This window comes from Mesocricetus auratus, unplaced genomic scaffold (genome assembly GCF_017639785.1).
Source record: "Mesocricetus auratus isolate SY011 unplaced genomic scaffold, BCM_Maur_2.0 Super-Scaffold_100014, whole genome shotgun sequence".
NCBI lineage: Eukaryota > Metazoa > Chordata > Mammalia > Rodentia > Cricetidae > Mesocricetus > Mesocricetus auratus.
In genome coordinates this window covers 51,881,010-51,899,351 of record NW_024429197.1, presented here as the reverse complement: position 1 = coordinate 51,899,351, position 18,342 = coordinate 51,881,010, and the positions used below count along the sequence as shown (strand labels likewise).

Sequence of the window (18,342 nt, the reverse complement as noted above, 5' to 3'; positions counted from 1 at the left end):
ACATCTAAGCCATGGGTCACACTAACCTTTATAGTATCCATTAACTTAGTAGGTTCCAGGAAGCTTAGCTATATGATTTGATGTGGTTCCTGGAGCCAAGAAATCTAAAGTCACAGATGAATGATGCCTGCACTGTAGGATGCAGATCTGAAGTCAGAAAACGTAGATAATATCTTGACTTTGCTTCTTTTCCTTCTCTGTGTGGCTTTGGACCATGCTTAACTACTCTGGGCTTCCCTACCCCATAAAGGTAGCTATCCAGACCTTAGGCCAGCAAGAGAAATCAATGCTACAGATCTGAACCCAATGATAAAAATCTAAGCTCAGCCGGGCGGTGGTGGGGCAGGCCTTTAATCCCAGCACTCGAGAGGCAGAGGCAGGCAGATCTCTGTGAGTTCGAGGCCGGGCTGGACCAACAGCCTCCAAAACAATACAGAGAAACCATGTCTCATAAAAAAAATCAAAAAAAAATCTAAGCTCGTGGTGAAAGTACAAGGGAGGGGAACTTACATAGCCCAGGACAGGCATGAGAGGCATGGACAGACTGGGTAGAAGACATAGGCTCCTCACTGAAAAACCAAGTTCTGGCCTAAGCCAATGTCTTCAAGCTGAAATCTCACCTCCTGCACCCTATCCCCAAGTTCCCAGGACCACAGGGTATTTAGAGATTCTGTGCTCTCCATGGAAAGCACATGAAGGTGAACCAACAAGCCTACAAATTCAATGTGGAAAGACAGGTGTCAGTCTGCATCCTCTGCCCATCTAGGCCTGGAAAGAGAGCCCCCTTGGAACACTGTTCCTCAATTCTGCCTAGTTCAACTTGACCTTAACATCAAAAGTTGGTTTTAAAAACTTCAGGTCCAAGAAATGTACAAGGCAGAGCCTGACTCATTGTTGTGTCAAGCTTTGTCACAGATCTGGTCACAGTCATTATTTTATGATAAGCAGGCCTAGAGTTCCCAGAAATCTTCACTGCCTGAGGCAATCCATTCTGGGCTCTGAGCACTTAGAAGATCCCACAGTTTCTGCTCACAGCTCTAAAGCCAGCTCTCCATGGCCTGGTTGCCATGTGGCCCTTCCTCCCCTTCCCCCTGGAGTCAGAGCCTGCACTAATGTGAGAGGAGGCAAAAGTTTGGCAGGTCCACATATCAATAGGATTACAATAGGACCCTTCCCCTTTCCTTCGCCCATGACTGACATGAACCACACCCCCCAACTGACGTCGTTATCCTTGCTGGTATGTCATGCAGAAAATAAGTAGACAGATTTCCTGTGAAGGAGTCCTGGACACAGAAAACCCAAACAAGACTCCAGTCTGAGCCCAAGGAACCTCTTCTGTTGTTGAGATGTAATAAGGTGTTTGTATGAAATCTCTCCAAAAGTTGTGTGTAGACTACTCTCTGCATGGAAAGTATGCAAGGGTCAACAAACCAACCTGCAAATTCAGTGTCCCAAAATAATGTTTATTCTTTGGCACTTCAAACTTGGGAAGGTTAATATCAACTCGTACAACAATTAAACTAGCTCAGGATCACAGAAATGTCACTGAGATCATCTTTGATTCCATGAACAAAGGGGACCTGAAGGGGTGGAGCTAAAGGGGGCCAGTCAGCCAATGAGTACATATCATTTTCCTTTATTAAAGTGATTCTCATGTTATTCAAATATCTTGGAGTTGGTAATAACATTTTTCACTCTGAGGTAGGTGTTTTAATTTTGGTTGTTGTTTTCAGAAATTCTTCAATGAGTAATTTTTAGGTGTCTGCTTTTAAGGGTACTGTGCAATTGTTAAATAAATTTTCAAAGTCAGGCTGACACTTCCAGTTCCTTCTGGCCAGACTTTTCTGCATCATATACAGAAAGACAGCAGTCCTGCCTGGAACCTGTCTGAGACATTGACCTATATATCCTGTGCCCCATAGCATCCACTTCCTCAAAGATGTAGCCGGGGGGCTCTGTGTATGATGCCGGGCACCTGTCCATTTCCTTGGGAGTAAAGCTAATGGAGTAAGTCGTCTGACCCTCCACAGGGATGTTTCTTCGAAGGCCAATCCAGGGGGGTTTGTAACTTTTAGTAGTGGCAGGCGGGTGGGGCACATAGCAGATCTTAGTGGTAGTCTGGCAGTCCAAAGGCTCAACAGGCAGGGTCAGATGAGGATTGGGTTTGATTGGCTTTGTGTTCACAGCTGCCCACTGCTTGTAGTCATCCTTGGTGGTGGTGGAACTCTCGAAGCGGCTGCTCTTCTTAACGGAAAGCACAGGTCGGCAAGTTTGAGCAGGGGACCCCTTAAGGTATCTGTAATGGGTCTGCACGGTTGTCAGAAGATCCATCTTCTCCTCAGGAGGGACATAGACAATGGGAGCCTTGGAGACTATCTGGGGTGTTTGCCAAGCTTGATACTTATCTTGAAACTCAGTGGTGTTTGAGAAAGGTATATCTTGCATAGGGTACTTGGCTGGAGGTTTTGAGCTCTTGGCAGGCTCCCCTAGGAGGCCTCGGTAGGACTCTTTGTGGGTGGTCAGGTTCTCAAAGGGGATGTCACAGGGTCTAAATTTCTCAGGCTCTCTAACAAAGCGCTTCTCCACAGGGTGGGGCACATAGCTCATCTTGTAGTTAGTCAGATCCTCCAAGGGGATGTTACAGAGCTTTGGTTTGACCAGAGGTTTACAGCTCTCAGTAGTCACAAGGCCTTTCAAGGTATAGTCATCCTGATGTGTGGTTCTGTTTTCAAACTTGGCAGATTCTGGCCGGTAATTGTGTGGTGGACGAAGAAGCTCTCGTTTTGGTTGGTTCCAAGGTAAATAATCAACTGAAATTAAAGAAAAGAAAATCACTCTTTTACTCTTGTCTTACTCTCATCCTCTCCCCCCCCCCCTCAGCTCTACACAGGTTGGTTATCCCTCACCCTCCACCCCGTCCTTCCCTATCCACCAATAAAACTCCACGTGGGATGGTTGACTCACAGTTTGTGTCTCGTTACTGGGTAAACCTAGACATTTTAACAACATTGGTTCCCTGACCGAGACAGGCTCTCCCTGCGGCCCCTCGCCACCTGCCGGAGTGAGCACGCAGGTAACCTGCAACTTAGGACCAATGGCCCACTTTCCATCACCGGAACGCTGAATTTTACATCCAACAGCAGCTATGATTTGGTAAGGACCCCTTCTAGGTCAGCGTAAACGTTTCCCTGAACCCTAAGGACTGACCGTTGAGCGTCTGACACCCTTATGGTGTGCTTGGGAACGGGGTAGGGGGTTGACCCTCGTCATCAGACCATCATTTTTGGTTTGTTTTCCACGGGCAGGGCCTATTGGTAATTTTTCAGTTCCTTTTTGAGCCTTCAGTGGCTTTTCACCACTGGGACTCTGGGTCCTTTTTTTGGGTAGTCTTTTCTGCTCTGGCTAGACTCTCGGGCTGAGGAGTTTTGAAGAGTTAATTTCGCCATTTTATTCCTTTAGACCTCACTCATGGGTAACAAGCCGACAAAGAAAATTCCTCTTAATGCCTTAAGTCATCCAGACTCACTTATTTCAGTATATTTTACGGGACCTCCCTAGGCACTGCCAGCGATCTGGTCGATGGAAGGAGTTACCTTATGTTCAAGCTTTTCTCTATCTCTCTACTAAACATTCTCTTCAACATTCTTTCTTCCTCTAAATCTCATTCTTCTAGCTCTAAAAAGCTAAACCTAAAAAACTCCCACTGGTCACAGAGGCTTACCCCCAACTTCACATCGTGACTAAACCTGCCTCAGGGAGGGAACCGCCTTCTACCAGGGAATGTCCAATTTTGTCTCTCCTGTTCATTCAGCTTGGAATGACAAATTTCTCTTTTCTATCCAGCTTTGCTTCTACAGTATTTCTTCTCCATACAGATGCCAGCAGCTTACAATGGCCTGGCTTGGGTTAGTGTCTGCTTGGGACACTCTAAACAATGTGCCTATAGAGGCCGCCATCTTGCCTAACTTAACCATGCAGCCTAGCTTGGAAACTTGTTTACTGAGGCCACCATGTTTACCGAGTGACCTAGCCCACTCAGTCCAGCCAGCTTCTGCCAGCCAAACCTGCTGATAGGTACAATTCATTTACTTTGTCTCTTTTGTGCTTTTATTTTTGCCTCTAATTTCTTCTTTCACTGACTCAGTTTTCCATGGCTTCCTTATGGAATACTGTGCCTTTCCAGGGTCCTCTGTTCTATCTACAATGGATCCGTCTTCTCATCACTGACTGTCTCTTTAAACCTGTCTGCTACAACCTACAAATCAGAAATTACACTCTGGTTCTGTCTTTTAATCTTATTCAGTCCTGTTTGATATCTACTTATCTCTGTCAACTTAAATTTAATTGTTATGTTTAATAAATTTAAATTTAATTATGTTTAAAGTTATAAGGGTCTATTTCAAATTAACAAAGTATTTATAACACCCAGTCGTTCCTGTAAGCTGTTTACAAAGGTAAAGCTATTACAAAAGGGATTTTTCTGTAGTCACCAATGTACTTAAGACAAGTCACTAAAGATAAATTTTGTCTACTAAGATATACTAAACAGGGCCGGGCAGTGGTGGCGCATGCCTTTAATCCCAGCACTCGAGAGGCAGAAGCAGGCGGATCTCTGTGAGTTCGAGACCAAGCCTGGTCTACCGAGTGAGTTCCAGGACAGCCTCCAAAACAATACAGAGAAACCCTGTCTCGAAAACAAAAAAAAGTATATATATATATATATATATATATATATATATATATATACTAAACAGACAAACAGTCCTCAAATGCTCAGAGATCTAGAAAACATAGCATTTAAATGTCTTATTTAAAAGCTTTTCATAACAGAGAGACAGGCCAGTTGCTGGCACCACCCCATTTCCTGCAAGAAGACTGGTGGACAATGAAGAAACTCCACCCACAAAAGTGGCAACACTGACTACTGGACAATCCTGCCTTCACCTCAACTGCTTCAAAGGACTCTTCAGGCCGTGAACAAGAAGACACTGGAATCGATTTCCTCCACGTTGCTCAGGTCAATAGTAGAAAAGCCTTCCTAAAAAGTCCCCAATCCACAGGTCTCACTATCAGCAAAGGGCAGATGTTCTTGGGAGCCTCTGATTTCAACAGTTGTGGAGGACCTTGGGGGTGGTTGTCCATGCAGTCAGCTACTAAGTCTCTCATTCTCTAATCTCAGGTAAAATCTTATCCTTCTCAAGAACTCTGATGCTTTTGACAGCTGGTAGCTTTGCCAGCTTAAAGTAACAGACAAGGCAAAGCTCTAACTGTCATAAAACAGATTTCAGGAACAGGTATTCCAAGGTTTATCTATATAAGATGGTAATATAATAAAGTAAGTTGAGACATTAAAAATAAAGTATGTTCCAGGTTTCTCTTTCATTATACTGCTTTTCATAGTCTTAACATTAATTAAGTTCTGATAAGCTACTAACCTAACTCCAACAGAGTGCTAAACAACTATACCACTATATGATCATAACTATAAACTCAAAATTAAAGTGGTTTTCATTGTGCTAAAAATATCTGTCAGTTTTTTAAATGTCAAGATACTTCTAATATGCTGCTAATGTCTAATACTTGTGTTTTCACAAACTCAAAGGATTCTTGTAAGTTCCAGAAAGCCAAATTGGACCCATCTAAACAGGTCAGGTTCACTCCAGATATTATTCAACCTCTCCCTGGTCCTAAGACTCCCTTCCCTCATCTTGGGACTCCTCAGGAACCCCTCCCTCATCTTACAATCTTCCCCTCAAATACCAGGACCTAACAAAGAAAAAGTTAAACCTAACTTTGTCCTCTACTCTGCTAACATCTTGCCAGATCTACAGAGGTGCCAGAAGATCCACACAGCCTGGACTACAATGGAGCAACCAGCTACCCAGCAACACCCCAGTTTTCTCAAGTTCCCTCAAAGATGGTCAGCGCCCTCCAGGTCAGCTGGAAGTAGTCTTAAGAACTCAATGTCCTTATTCCCTAACCTGCTACGTCTAATACCCCCACCTCTTTTTAATCATATAAAGGTGGGAATGAAAGGTTCAGGCATTATGCTGGCCTGCTCTGTTACCTGGCAGGATGCACTCAGGCAGCACTCTGGCCAGCCCAAAGTTCTGTGAGAACCACGCAGGTGCAAAGGACCCCTTTAAAGGACTGACCCCTGCCCGCTTACACTCTCTTTTACTCTTGTCTTACTCTCATCCTTTCTCTCTTCTCTCTCTCTCTCTCTCTCTCTCTCTCTCTCTCTCTCTCCCCCTCTCTCTGTCTCTCTCTCTTCTCTCTCAGATTTACACAGGTTGGTTATCCCTCACCCCCGTCCTTCCCTGTCCACCAATAAAACTCCATGTGGGACCATTGGAAGAAAAAAAAGATAAAATCACTGATCGATCAGGTCTTCTAACTTTCATGTGTTTTAAAGAGCCCCAAAGCCATAAGACAGTTTCCAATTCTGATATCTCTGACATAACAGAACAAAGTAGATCCTGCTCCCATCTCAGCCACAAGCTAGCAGCCTGCTATGCACAGACCCCAGTTTACTAACGTTCCCCTCATGCCACACAGAGCTGTGCACAGAGATTTGAGAACTGGGTTTGAATCCATTGAATCTATTCCAGAAGAGAAGTCTGACCCAAAGGCAGCCCTTTGCTGTGCTGGGAAAGGCTGTCTCACACTGGCAGAGTGCACGGAAAGACACATGTGATATACACAGTAACCCAGAGACTCACAACCCACACTGATGATCCACAGCCATGCCAACCTTGTCAGTTGGGTCCTTGTAATGTTCATGTCTAATCCACATACACCAAATATACTGTTCCGAGGGAATAAGAATGAGGTGTTGTCTAACTTCAACAGCTGCCTCCTAGGCCTTAGTTCTCTGTATATTAGTTCATTTCAATACTCACTGTATAGATGAAGAAGTGATTCACATCCAGATTACTTGAAGTGGGAAAAAAGTATGGGTTCAAACCCAGATTCAGAAGTGGTGGTCAAACTCACTGAACTCCTGAGAACATTATGTGCACCCCAGCCATGCTAAGGCCTTTCCACATGTAACCTCGTGACATCTTTACAGTCGTCTTCTGTGATGATTCTGATTGTCTCTGTTTTTCAGATCTCTGAGAGACAGTCTCAGAGGAACTAAAAAGCTTGACCAAAAATTTAGACACAGACCTGACAGTCATGTCCACAGTGATGCTTAAAGCATCCCCAGTCAAAACAGGGGGACCACATTTCTACATACAGACTGAAAGGGAATAACCGAGGAAGATTTGTAGAGAAAGGCTAACTTCAGGGTATCTGAAGAATGAAGCTTGGCCAGCTGGACCAAATGCACAGCCATTTCAAGAGGAACCTCTATTGTGGGTTGGGCCCAAAGTCACACAAGATCCACAAGTTCTCTTGCAGCTGTAGGGATGGGTAGACCAAATTCACTTCTTGGGAGCCTTAGACTTGCATCATCAACAGTAGAAGCCACAGGCATGGTTTTTAACATATTTAGAGGTATAATTTACATAACAAAATGTGCCACCTCTGAAGCCTTTGTGTATTCCCAAACACCACCTGTTTCCAGTTTTTTGTTGCTGTTGTTTTTTTATTTTTAGCACATGTTTGATTGCACAGCAATATGCTGGGTTCCATTGTAACATTTCACTGGTTATACTGTAAATACCCTGTTATTGTCTGTTATGCTTTAGAGGTTTATGTATCTCCATCTGGTGGTGCTATATGGAGAGGTTGTGGAAACTTTGGGGCGAATGACCTTGTTGGCAGATACAGGCCACTGGGAACAGGCCTTGAGCACTATAACCCAGACAGGCTTCTAGTCCTTTCTCTGCCTCCTGATCTACAGACATGTGAGGAGCAGAGAGAGCTCAGGGCCAGATAAGAGACCAGCAGCTACTGTGAGTACCAGCAAAAACAGAGATTCAGAACAAGAAAAAAATAGAATTTATCTCAAGAATTCAAGGAAAATCTTCAGGAACTTACAAATGAATTCAAAGGATACTGAACAAGACAGAAGCAAAGTTATGCCACCATGCAGAGAAAGAAGTCAAAATTAGCCTCAGTGCTGCAGTTCTGTGAAGGGGGGGGGAGTGGACCTCAGAAGCCACTTCCAAAGGGTAAACCAGACAAAGTCAAAGCAGCCCTGCCCTCAAGACAAGCTCACAGCCATCATGAGCCTCAATCCAGCTGCAAGTTTTAACGATATATGACTCTGCCAATCAGCAACAGAAATAACTTCTATTCTGCCAAGCCATGTGGCTCGGAGGGCAGCAGTGGGCACCATCTTGAGAGGGAAAGCACTGTTCAGAACTAGCTATTCCAGAGCCCAGGAACATCTACTAGTTAAGAAGCCTCAATTTAGCTGGCCACAGCTCCTGGATATTGACAGTTGTGGAAAACAGATGGACTGAAGCGTGCAAGCCACAGGAAGGGTGACTCAGGCTAGGAAGCACAAGAGAGAGACAGATCCTGCTTCGATGGCCACAAGCCAGCCTCATCAACAGTCACTCTGAAGTTTGATAACTCTGAGCCTGTGGCCAGCATGTGAATCAAATGCTGCCTGCCTGCCTCTCACTACTGTAAACCCCAACAAGTTAATTTTCGGGTGCATGCAGGATAGCCACAGCAACATCCCCTCCTGCAGGAGGCCATAATGTCTGAGAACTGCTCAGCTTGTACCATGCTCGTATCCTGGCTGCTTCCCACACTCCCAACTGCTGGGAATACCCTTCAACTAAAGCCTTCACCAGAAAGTGTCATGGAGCTGGTTCTGGGAGGGTGGGGGAATCTGCCCAGCCCACAGAATACAAAACTAAAGAAGGAAAACCGTTAACGTGGAAACAGGCAGCAGATGCTCGTCTAGTACAGACTCAGCGCAGTGGTATAAACCAAAAGGAAGACAAGAGTTCAAGTTCAAGCACCCAGCCCTCCAATTCTCCTATCATCACAGCCTCCAATTCTCAAGGTCCAGGAAGAAGAGGCCCCCACTCCTCAACTTACTTTTTTCCCTATGTCTAAAGGGATTTGATCATTGTGTATTTTTCAAAGATGTTTGTTTTTGTTATTATCCTTTGTACACTCATCTCATTTCATTTCTGCTTTGTTTTCTATTCTTTGGCCTTTTTTCTTTCCCTTCATTTTTCCTTTTTATTTCTGTCCTCTGTGCTTACTTTACTGCTTTTCCCTGTCTCTACACATAGTAGTATTTTTACTTTACCTTATTTGACTTCTTGTTCTCTTTTACTTTAAAAACACCACCCCACCCCTACCCCCGCCAGGGGGAGACAAAAACAAAACCAGGGAGCCCGGCAGTGGTGGCACACTCCTTTAATGCCAGACTTGGGAGGCAGAAGCAGGCAGATCTCTGTGAGTCTGAGCCCAGTCTGGTCTACAAAGTGAGTTCCAGGCCAGCCAGGGATACCCAGAGAAACCCTGTCTCAGGGGAAAGAAAAAAAAAACAGAGTCTGTGTAGTCTGACTTCCCTAGAACTCATAGTGTAGACTAGGCTGCCCTTGGACTCAGAGATTTTCCTGCCTCTGCCTTCCAAGTGGTATATTTAATGTCATGTACCACCACAACCTGACTTTTTTTTTAAAAATGTCATGTGTACACATTTGTCTCTCTGAATTTATGCATACCATATAGGAGTAGAAGTCCACTGAAGTCTGAAGAGAAAGAGTTGAGTTACCTCAGACTAGAATTACAGGTGGCTGTGAGCTGCCATGCGGGCACTAAGAACCAAACCCAGGACATCTGCAAGAGCAGCCAGCACTCTTAACCCCTGAGCCATCACTTCAGGTGCTGACGTTTTTATTTCCCTTACTCCCCACATCTTATTCCCCTTCTGACTTTGAATTCAGGCTTTGAATTCAGGCTTTGAGCTATTATACTATTGAGAAAAAAAAGTCCTGTTTAGCTTTGTTCTTTCTAATCTCTTGTGCTATCCTCTTCCCCTCTCCTACCCTGTTCTCCACCCTCTTCTTCTGCCTCTGTCTATTCCAGCTTGCTACTGCTTCTCCCCTGTCTCTGTGTCCTTCCATTACCTCATTCACCATTCTTACCCTGGATGGTTTCTAACTGCAGAGCACATAACCCAGCAGATGCCATTTTCATGTCTACAATCATTGATGACCACGTTTTTCTGCATCTGCTGTGCTGTGGTGTTGAGTCTGTCACCGTGGTTTGTTTCTTCCCCACTGAGTAGTTCTGGGGATTGAGCCTCCACAAGTAGGCTGTTCACAAACACCCCAAATCCAGACGAACTATCCAAAGCAGCATATGTACAAATCCCAACACAGAAACATAAGAAAAGAGCACTCTATCAGGACTTCTCCAGAAGGTCATAACTCAGCTATGGAACTGAAATAAAATGACAGAATTCTTAAATTTTTATGATAAAAATTATCAGTGACCTGAAAGGAATATAAACAAGCACACGAATTCAGTCCAGACCTAGATAGGAAAGTTGTGGATGAAATGTCAGCAAAATGGAAGAGAACAGCAGAAGTAAGGAAGAAAATGTCAACAACATAGAAAAAATTCATTAAGGAGGTTAAGATTCTTTTTTTAAAAGAAATGTTGGAAATGAAAAAAGTGAAATAATCAAAGTATGCAGTAGAAACTGTTACCCACAGACTCAGCCAAGTGAAAGAAACAATATCATATATGGAGGACATAGTTGATGAAACACTACCCTAATGTATCAATAAGGGGGGCTGAAGAGAGAGAGAGATGGCTCAGTGCTTAAGAGTACTTGCTGCTCTCTCAGAGGACTAGAGTTCAGTTCCCAGCACCTGCACTGGGCAGAGCTCACAACCCTGTAACTCTATCTCCAGAGGATCCAACTCCCTCCTCTGGCTTCCATGGACAACCACACTTAGAGACTTACACTCACATAAATAAAATAAATCTTTTATAATAAGATGTCAATAAGGGAAAATATATAAATCAGCATAACCACAATGTCCAAGACCTCTGAGATAGGATCATAAGAACAAACCTAAGAATCTACATGATAGAAGAAGCCAAACAAACACATTAGTGCTTAGGTATACAAACTATTCAGAGTGAAGTTACAGCAAAAACATCCCAAATCAGGGGGGAAATTATTTTCAAATACTAGAGGTATTTAAAACCCTAAATAGACATAACTAGAAAAGAATCCCCCAGAAATATTATAGTTAAGCCATCAAAAACACAAAGCAAAGAACCAATATTAATCAGAATGGAACACCAACTCACCTACAGAGGCAGCAACACCAGAATAACATCAGCCCCTGGCTGAGCAAACTCAAGTCAGAACCTTCAAAGCATGGACTGATACACTTCAACCCCTGAAAATGAATAACTGCCAACCAGGGATGCTATATACAGCAAAACTATCTTTTAAAATCTGTAGAAAAGATATGTTTCTTCAGAACAAACAAAAATTAAGGGAATCCATAGCTACCACTGCAGAAGACATAAAGGAATACTACATATTGGGGAAATAAATAAATACAGTCCCAATCATGAGTCGCAGGACAGAACAAATTCCATAAGATAAAATATAAAGCTAGAAATGAATCTAACATGGATAACACAGTAAACCAGCATTCCCTGACATTAATGGGGAAGAGAGTAAAGAAAAAGCAATCCAAGCAACCAAAAAAAAAAAAAAAACAACAGAATTGTTGAAATTGGCCAAGATACAGATAATGATACCTATATCTTAGCACTTTGGAGTTGGAAGCAAGACAAATCATGAGGTCAAGATCTTCATTAGCTACATACCATGTTCAAGGCAAGCCTAGGCCACAGAAGACAGCTGACATTGTCAAAGAAGGAGGGGGAAGAGAAGGAGGAGAAAAGAAAAAGAAGGGAGAGAGGGAGAGAGAGAAAGAAGAAAGAGAGAGAGGAAGGGAGGGAGGGAGGGAGGAAGATCACCTCACCAAAAGCTAGTGAACATTTCTCAATAATAACATTTCTCAACTACTAAATTAGAAAAGTAAATATGCTGGAAAGTGATGGTGTATACCCTTAATCCCAGCACTCAGGAGGCAGAAGCAGGCCTCTGAGTTTGAGGCCAGCCTAGTCTACAGAGCAAGTTCCTTGATAGCCAGAACAACACTGAGAAACCCTATCTCAAAAAAACAAAACCAAAAAGAGTTTGTAAAAGAAAGAAAATACAACTTTCTATTGTTCCCATGCCTTATTAATAAAGACATAGAGACTGAGAGTCAAAGAGCGAAAAATCAATCTATGAAACAAACACCAACCAGAAAGCCAGCCAGTGTAGTTGAAAACAACTACAACTCAGCATTAGAAGAGATAAAAAGACTACTACATATTAGTAAAAGGAACGATTCATAAAGAAGATACAGTAATTTGTAAATACGTGTACACTAAACATTGGTGGTGTTGGTTTTTCTTTTTCTCTAGCCCCACATTGGAACACCAAAATGTAGTTGTATTTTTTACTTTTTCTTTCTTTACTCTTTTTGGGGGGCCCACCACCCAGCTCCCAAATAAATCACACTGAGACTTATTTTAAATTATAAATGTCCAGCCTTACCTTGGCTTGCTGCTAACCAGCTTTTCTAAAATTACCCGGTCTAACTTTTGCCTCTGGGATTTTATCTTTCTCTATTTTTGTATACCTTTTCTTTTCTCCTTTCTCTGTGGCTTGCTGTGCAAGTGGGTGGCTGGCCCCTGATGCCGTCCTCTCCTTGTTCTATCTTGCTCCTTCTTGCTTCCCAGATTTCTATTTATTCTCTCTGCCTGCCAGCCCCGACTATCCTTTCTCCTACCTCAGTATTGGCTGTTCATCTCTTTATTAGACCATCAGGTGTTTTAGACAGGCAAAGAATCACAACTTCACCAAGTTAAACAAATGCAACATAAAAGAATGTAACACATCTTTGCATTATTAAACAAATGTCCCATGGCATAAACAAATGTAATACATCTTAAAATAATATTCGCCAATACATTGGGGTTTCCAATTTCATTAAAAACAAACCTAATGGGCACAAAATGTCAGGCAGTCCTACTCCATAATTATAGGTAAAGACTTTCTGGTGCTGTCTCTTGCGGGGAGGAATATCCACATCCCTGTAAGTAACTCCTCACTGATGCTCTGTAAGGAAACACAATAAACACATTGGTTCCCCCAGAGTAAACTCTGACAGAATCTTGTCTTGGTTTGTCAGTGGGACTTTAGGAGATATGGTAGATGTTTCTCTTATGTATCCTCATGGGAAGGAATTTCAGCCCCATCCTAATACCAAAACCAGATAAGGACACAACAAAGAAAGAAAACTAAAGACCAACTTCCATAATGGAAACAGTTAAAAACTCAATAAAATTCTTGCAAATAGAATACATTAAGAAGATTACACGCCATGACCAAGTTGGCTTCAATACCAGGGATGCAAAGTTTATTCAACATATTAAAAAAAAACAGTAAAACCAGTCCATAAATAGACTTAATGACAGAAACCACATGATTATCTTAATCATGCAGAAAAGGACTTCAACAAGGTGCAACTTCCCTTCATAAGAAAAGTTGTGAGGAGACTGGAGAGATAGCTCAGCTGTCAAGAGCGCAGGTTCGGTTTCCAGCACCCACATGATAGCTCACAACTGTCTGCAACTCCAGTTCCAGGGAATCCAACAGCCTCTTTTGGCCTCCATAGTGACTGCATGTGTATGGTACACATACACACAGGAAAAACACTCATATACATAAATCTTTTTTAAGCTCCAAAGAAACTAGAAACAGAAGGACTATACTTCAATATCTTAAAGTCTGTATGCAGCAAACAGACAGCATTACACTAACTGGGGAAAACTAAAAGAATTTCCTCTAACATCTGGATTAGACAGGATGCCCTCTACTCTCTCCACAAAGAACTTGAAGTCTTAGACAAAGCAGTAAAAGAAATGCAAGGGCTACAGATGGGAAAGGAAAAAGTCAAAATATCCCTATTTACATATGATGTGACCCTATACTTAACAGACCCTAAAAACTCATCAGAATACACTTTCTGCAAAGTAGCAAGGTGAAAAATGAACTTGTAAAAAATAGTACTTTTTCTGTATTGATAAACTAGCTAAGAAAAATGGGAGGGGTCACATTTATAATAGCTTCAAAAACTAATATGTAGGATAATAAACATTATCAAGGATATAAAGGATCTCTACAACGAAACTTTAAGAGGCCACAGAAAGAAAGTGAAGGAGACTTTCAGAAGATGCAAAGACCTCCCATGTTCATGCACAGGCAGAACTAATTATTGTGAAAATGACAATAGTACTGAAAGTCATCTATAGATTCAATGAAACCCCACCAAATTTTCAATGACATTCAGACACATAGAAACAACTCTAAAATTAATGTGGCAGCACAAAATGCCCTGCATATCCAAGCAATCTTTAACAGAAAGAGCAATGCCAGAGGTGTCATACATAACATCTATTACAAACTACAACTGTCACTTGGCTTGGCGCTGTCTTCATGACAGTACCACACTGTCCCAAGTGCCATAGCCTTATAACATAGTTTTTAAAAATGAAATAAATTCAACTTTGTTCTTATTTAAAACAAAAACTCAAGTCAGGCAGTGGTGGCACATGCCTTTAATTCCAACACTCGGGAGGCAGAGGTAAGAGGGTCTCTGTGAGTTCGAGGACAGTCTGGTCTACAGAGTGAGTTCCAGGACAGTCAAGGCCACACAAAGAAACCTTGTCTCAAAAAACAAACACACAAAACAAAAACTCACCAGTTTATTTGAATTTCACACATAACATTTAGAATGTCTTAACAATTTTTTGAAATGTTTAAGCAATTTTAATGAGTGCATAGATCAATAGAAATAATGAACCAGCAAAAATAATGGGCTCATTGGGGAAAATCTGTCAGGCAAGCCTAATAACCTGAGTCTATCCCTGGAATCCACACTGAAAGAACTGACTCACAAAAGCTGTACATATACCCATACTCACAGGTACACACATATACACAATAAAACACAAAATCAATTTTTAAGTAGAAGTAATTCCATCTTAATATTTTGAATTGTAATGCATGAAAACAGAATGGTTCGTCATTTGCTTACAACTTAATTTTTCTCTACATTGTTGTTTTTCAGTGCATATATCCTAGATTTATCTTTTTAGTTTATTGCAAATATTTTATTCATTTTTCAACTATTGAAGACTGGTTTCTATGTGGTGCACTCACCCATGTATGTGGAAATGAGAAGTGAATAATGGGTGAATTCCTTTCACAGTCCCCACCTTACTTTCCTTGGGGATTGGGTCTCTCTCACTAAACCTAGAGCTCACCATTTGGCTAGACTGATTGACCAGGGAGACCCTAGGATCCCCATCTCACCTTACTTCACCCATTACCGGGGCTATAGGCACACACCACTACGCTAGACATTTTAGAAGGGAGAGGATAACACACACTCAGGTTCTCATGTTCTAGCAGTAAAGCACCTTGCCACGAGCCACTTCCTTAGCATAGAGAGCCGTTTCTTACAGTAACATTTTCTGTGCATAAATGATGCTAGGAATCAAATACAGGACCTCACACTCCTTATTACAGAGCTGTATTTCCAGGCCCCAGAGATGACAGTCAATTCCATGTTGACTGTCAAAGCCAATATATATAAATGCATTTGCTGTTACTCTTCAAGACTGACACTGGACAAACAAACCCATTACTTTTTAATTTATGTACTGTTATCATTATGGAGATGTGTACTATGCATGTGTGAGCACATGTGCCATGGCAGATGTAGAGGTCTAAGGACAATTCTGTGGAATTGGATTTCTCATTGCACCTTTGCATGGGATCCAAGGATCAAGCTCAGGTCCTCAGATTTGTGTGGCAAGTGCCTTTGCCCATTGGGCCATCTTAACAGCCCTTGTTTATTCGTTCTATTTTTATTTTTGTAGATTCTTCAGTTATCTTCATATACTTTATTTTTGTAGATTATTCAGATATCTTCATAGAGAATTATATTCTCTGAAAATAAATAATTTCACCCTTTTAAATTTTTAGTTGCATTTTTATTTATTGTGGAGGACATGTGAAGGATTGAATTTAGAAGACAGACCTGCTGAGCTACTGTGTCATCCCTGAAGTCTACCTTCTAATCTACATGCATTTGTTTTATTTGCTTGATTGTATTGATTTTGTTTCATATGTCAAACTTAGGGTAGGAGGGAAGTTAATTGACTTTCTAATGTTACACCTCTACCCTACCTTCCTAAAACAAACCCCCCCATTTTTAGTAATTTGTTATATAATTGACTCTTAAGAATTAAGAGTGAAAAAGAGGGAGTTAGCTGAGTGTGACGGCTCATGCCTACAACACCAGCACTTGGGAAACTGGGACAGAAAGGACGTTGGGTTGTTTTAAATCCAAGGCCTGCCTAGGCTACATAGTGAGTTCTAGGACAGTTCAAGACCCTGTCTCAAAAAAAAAGAAAAAGAAAAACTATCTGTAGAGAGACATATTTACATAGTTCTACTTATAAGTGCACACTCCATCTCTGTATAGGGATTTCTTCTAAAGGCATTTCTAAAACAAGCCAGCTAAAGAGAGGACCTCTCTGTATCTGGAGATATCACAGTTTTGCCTTCATTTCTGAAACATAAAAATTACTCAGCATAAAATTCTTGATGTTTTCAGTATTTCAATATATCAACCCATTGATTGCCTCATTCTTTGCTATTTCTGAAGAGACTCTACTGTGACCCTGGATGAGAACCTCATTTCTCTCTGTATGATGAGGTATTTATTTCTCTTTGGTCTTTCCATATCATTGTCTTTATTTTTTCCAGTCTAACAATGCATGGATCTCTTCATGTTTATACTAATTGCATAGTGCCTATTCGGTGTCTAGGTAAATTTTTCATATTTGGGGTATTTCAGCAATTAATTCTTTAACTGCCTTCTTATCCCTTCTTGGGGCATAAGGTTCCTAATATGAGTACACTGGTAATCTTGATGGCTTTCTTGGCTCTCCTAGTTTCTGCTTGTTTTATTGTTTTGTATTCGGTTTAAATAATCTTATTGATTTACCTTTGTTTCACTGATTCCTCTGTTAACTCAAAATGGCTGAGCTTCTCAATTTAAAAAAACAAATGGTTATTACTCAACTCTGGATCTTTCATTCTACTATGATTTCCTTTTATTGGTACCCTCCAATTGATGAGTAGTTATTATCATACCTGTTTTCATTTCCTTAAACATGGATTCTATCCACTCTTTAAATATATTTACAATACCTACTTTCAAACATTTTTCTGCTACATCTGGGCTCCCTCAGAGGCAGTTTCTCTTGACTACTTTTTGCCTTTTGTGCATGGGCCCTACAACCCTCTTTCTGATGTCTTTCTCTTTCTATCCCTTCTCTCCTCCTCCCCCTCTCCCTTTCTCTCCTTTCTCTTCTCTTTTCTCCCTCTTCTCTCTCTCCTCTCTCCTCTCTCCCTCTCTCTCTCCAAGACAAAGTGCCTTAGATAATACATGCTCCCTCCATAAAGAGTTCATCTTTTCTCCTATATGAGAAATCCTTGCACTCATTCTACAATCTTTTCCTCCGAAGTGTAAGGTCATCGGGGTGTAGCATGTTAAATCTACCTCTGAGATTCATTCTCCACAGCTTAGTAGTTAGCCAATGGTTGATGTACGTTAGACCCCAGCTTCTCAGTCAGTGAGGTGCACCTATGGGGAGCTGGAGCATACACAGATCACGTGGTTTACAAATCAGAACTTGCTTTTTAGTCCCTGCTGCACAAATATGAGGCCTCCCATTCAGCCAGAGCCTTGAATAGATAGAAAGGCCCTTCCTCTGATGGCGCTTGGGACTGCCCACAGCTGGCCTACAAGCACAGCCTTGATGTCGGAGCTCATCAAGGCAGCCTGTGTGCATCTCCCTGTGAAATTTCTCACTCATCTGCTTACCTGCTGCTCACCACAATTATTCCCGTAAACCTAGGACTAGTTGCACAAGCTGTGAGCTCTGAATGGTTTTCTCGTTACAAAACTTTTTTGGTCAAAGTTCTCTTTAAAATCGACTCAGACCTTCTAGCAGCATGACTGCCTTTCCCCCAGTCTTCACTCACCAGCAGAGCTACCACACAAATGGAACCGGGGGAAGGGGGAGAGCTGACAGAAACAGCTCCAGGATACAATCCCACTGATGCCTCTGTTCGCAAGTCAATCATTTCCCTTAAATAAACGCTCTCAATCTTTCCTATGTCTTTGGTTGATTTCTAGAGCCTTGAAACATTTGATTTTACCACTTTGTCAAGCTTTATCATTGGTTTGTTTTTGCAGGAGG

The 18,342-nt window shown here is 41.8% G+C and overlaps 1 protein-coding gene across 1 annotated transcript in view; it reads right to left on the bottom strand.

Moving 5' to 3' along the window:
- Positions 1-1,442: 1,442 nt before the first annotated feature.
- The window catches only part of Saxo1 (stabilizer of axonemal microtubules 1), a 106,923-nt gene continuing 90,023 nt past the window's right edge, over positions 1,443-18,342 (bottom strand). Inside the window, exon 4 of the mRNA XM_013116488.3 lies at positions 1,443-2,810. Coding sequence (XP_012971942.2) covers positions 1,807-2,810 — 1,004 coding nt within the window. The 3' untranslated portion in view covers positions 1,443-1,806. The remainder of the gene's footprint in view (positions 2,811-18,342) is intronic.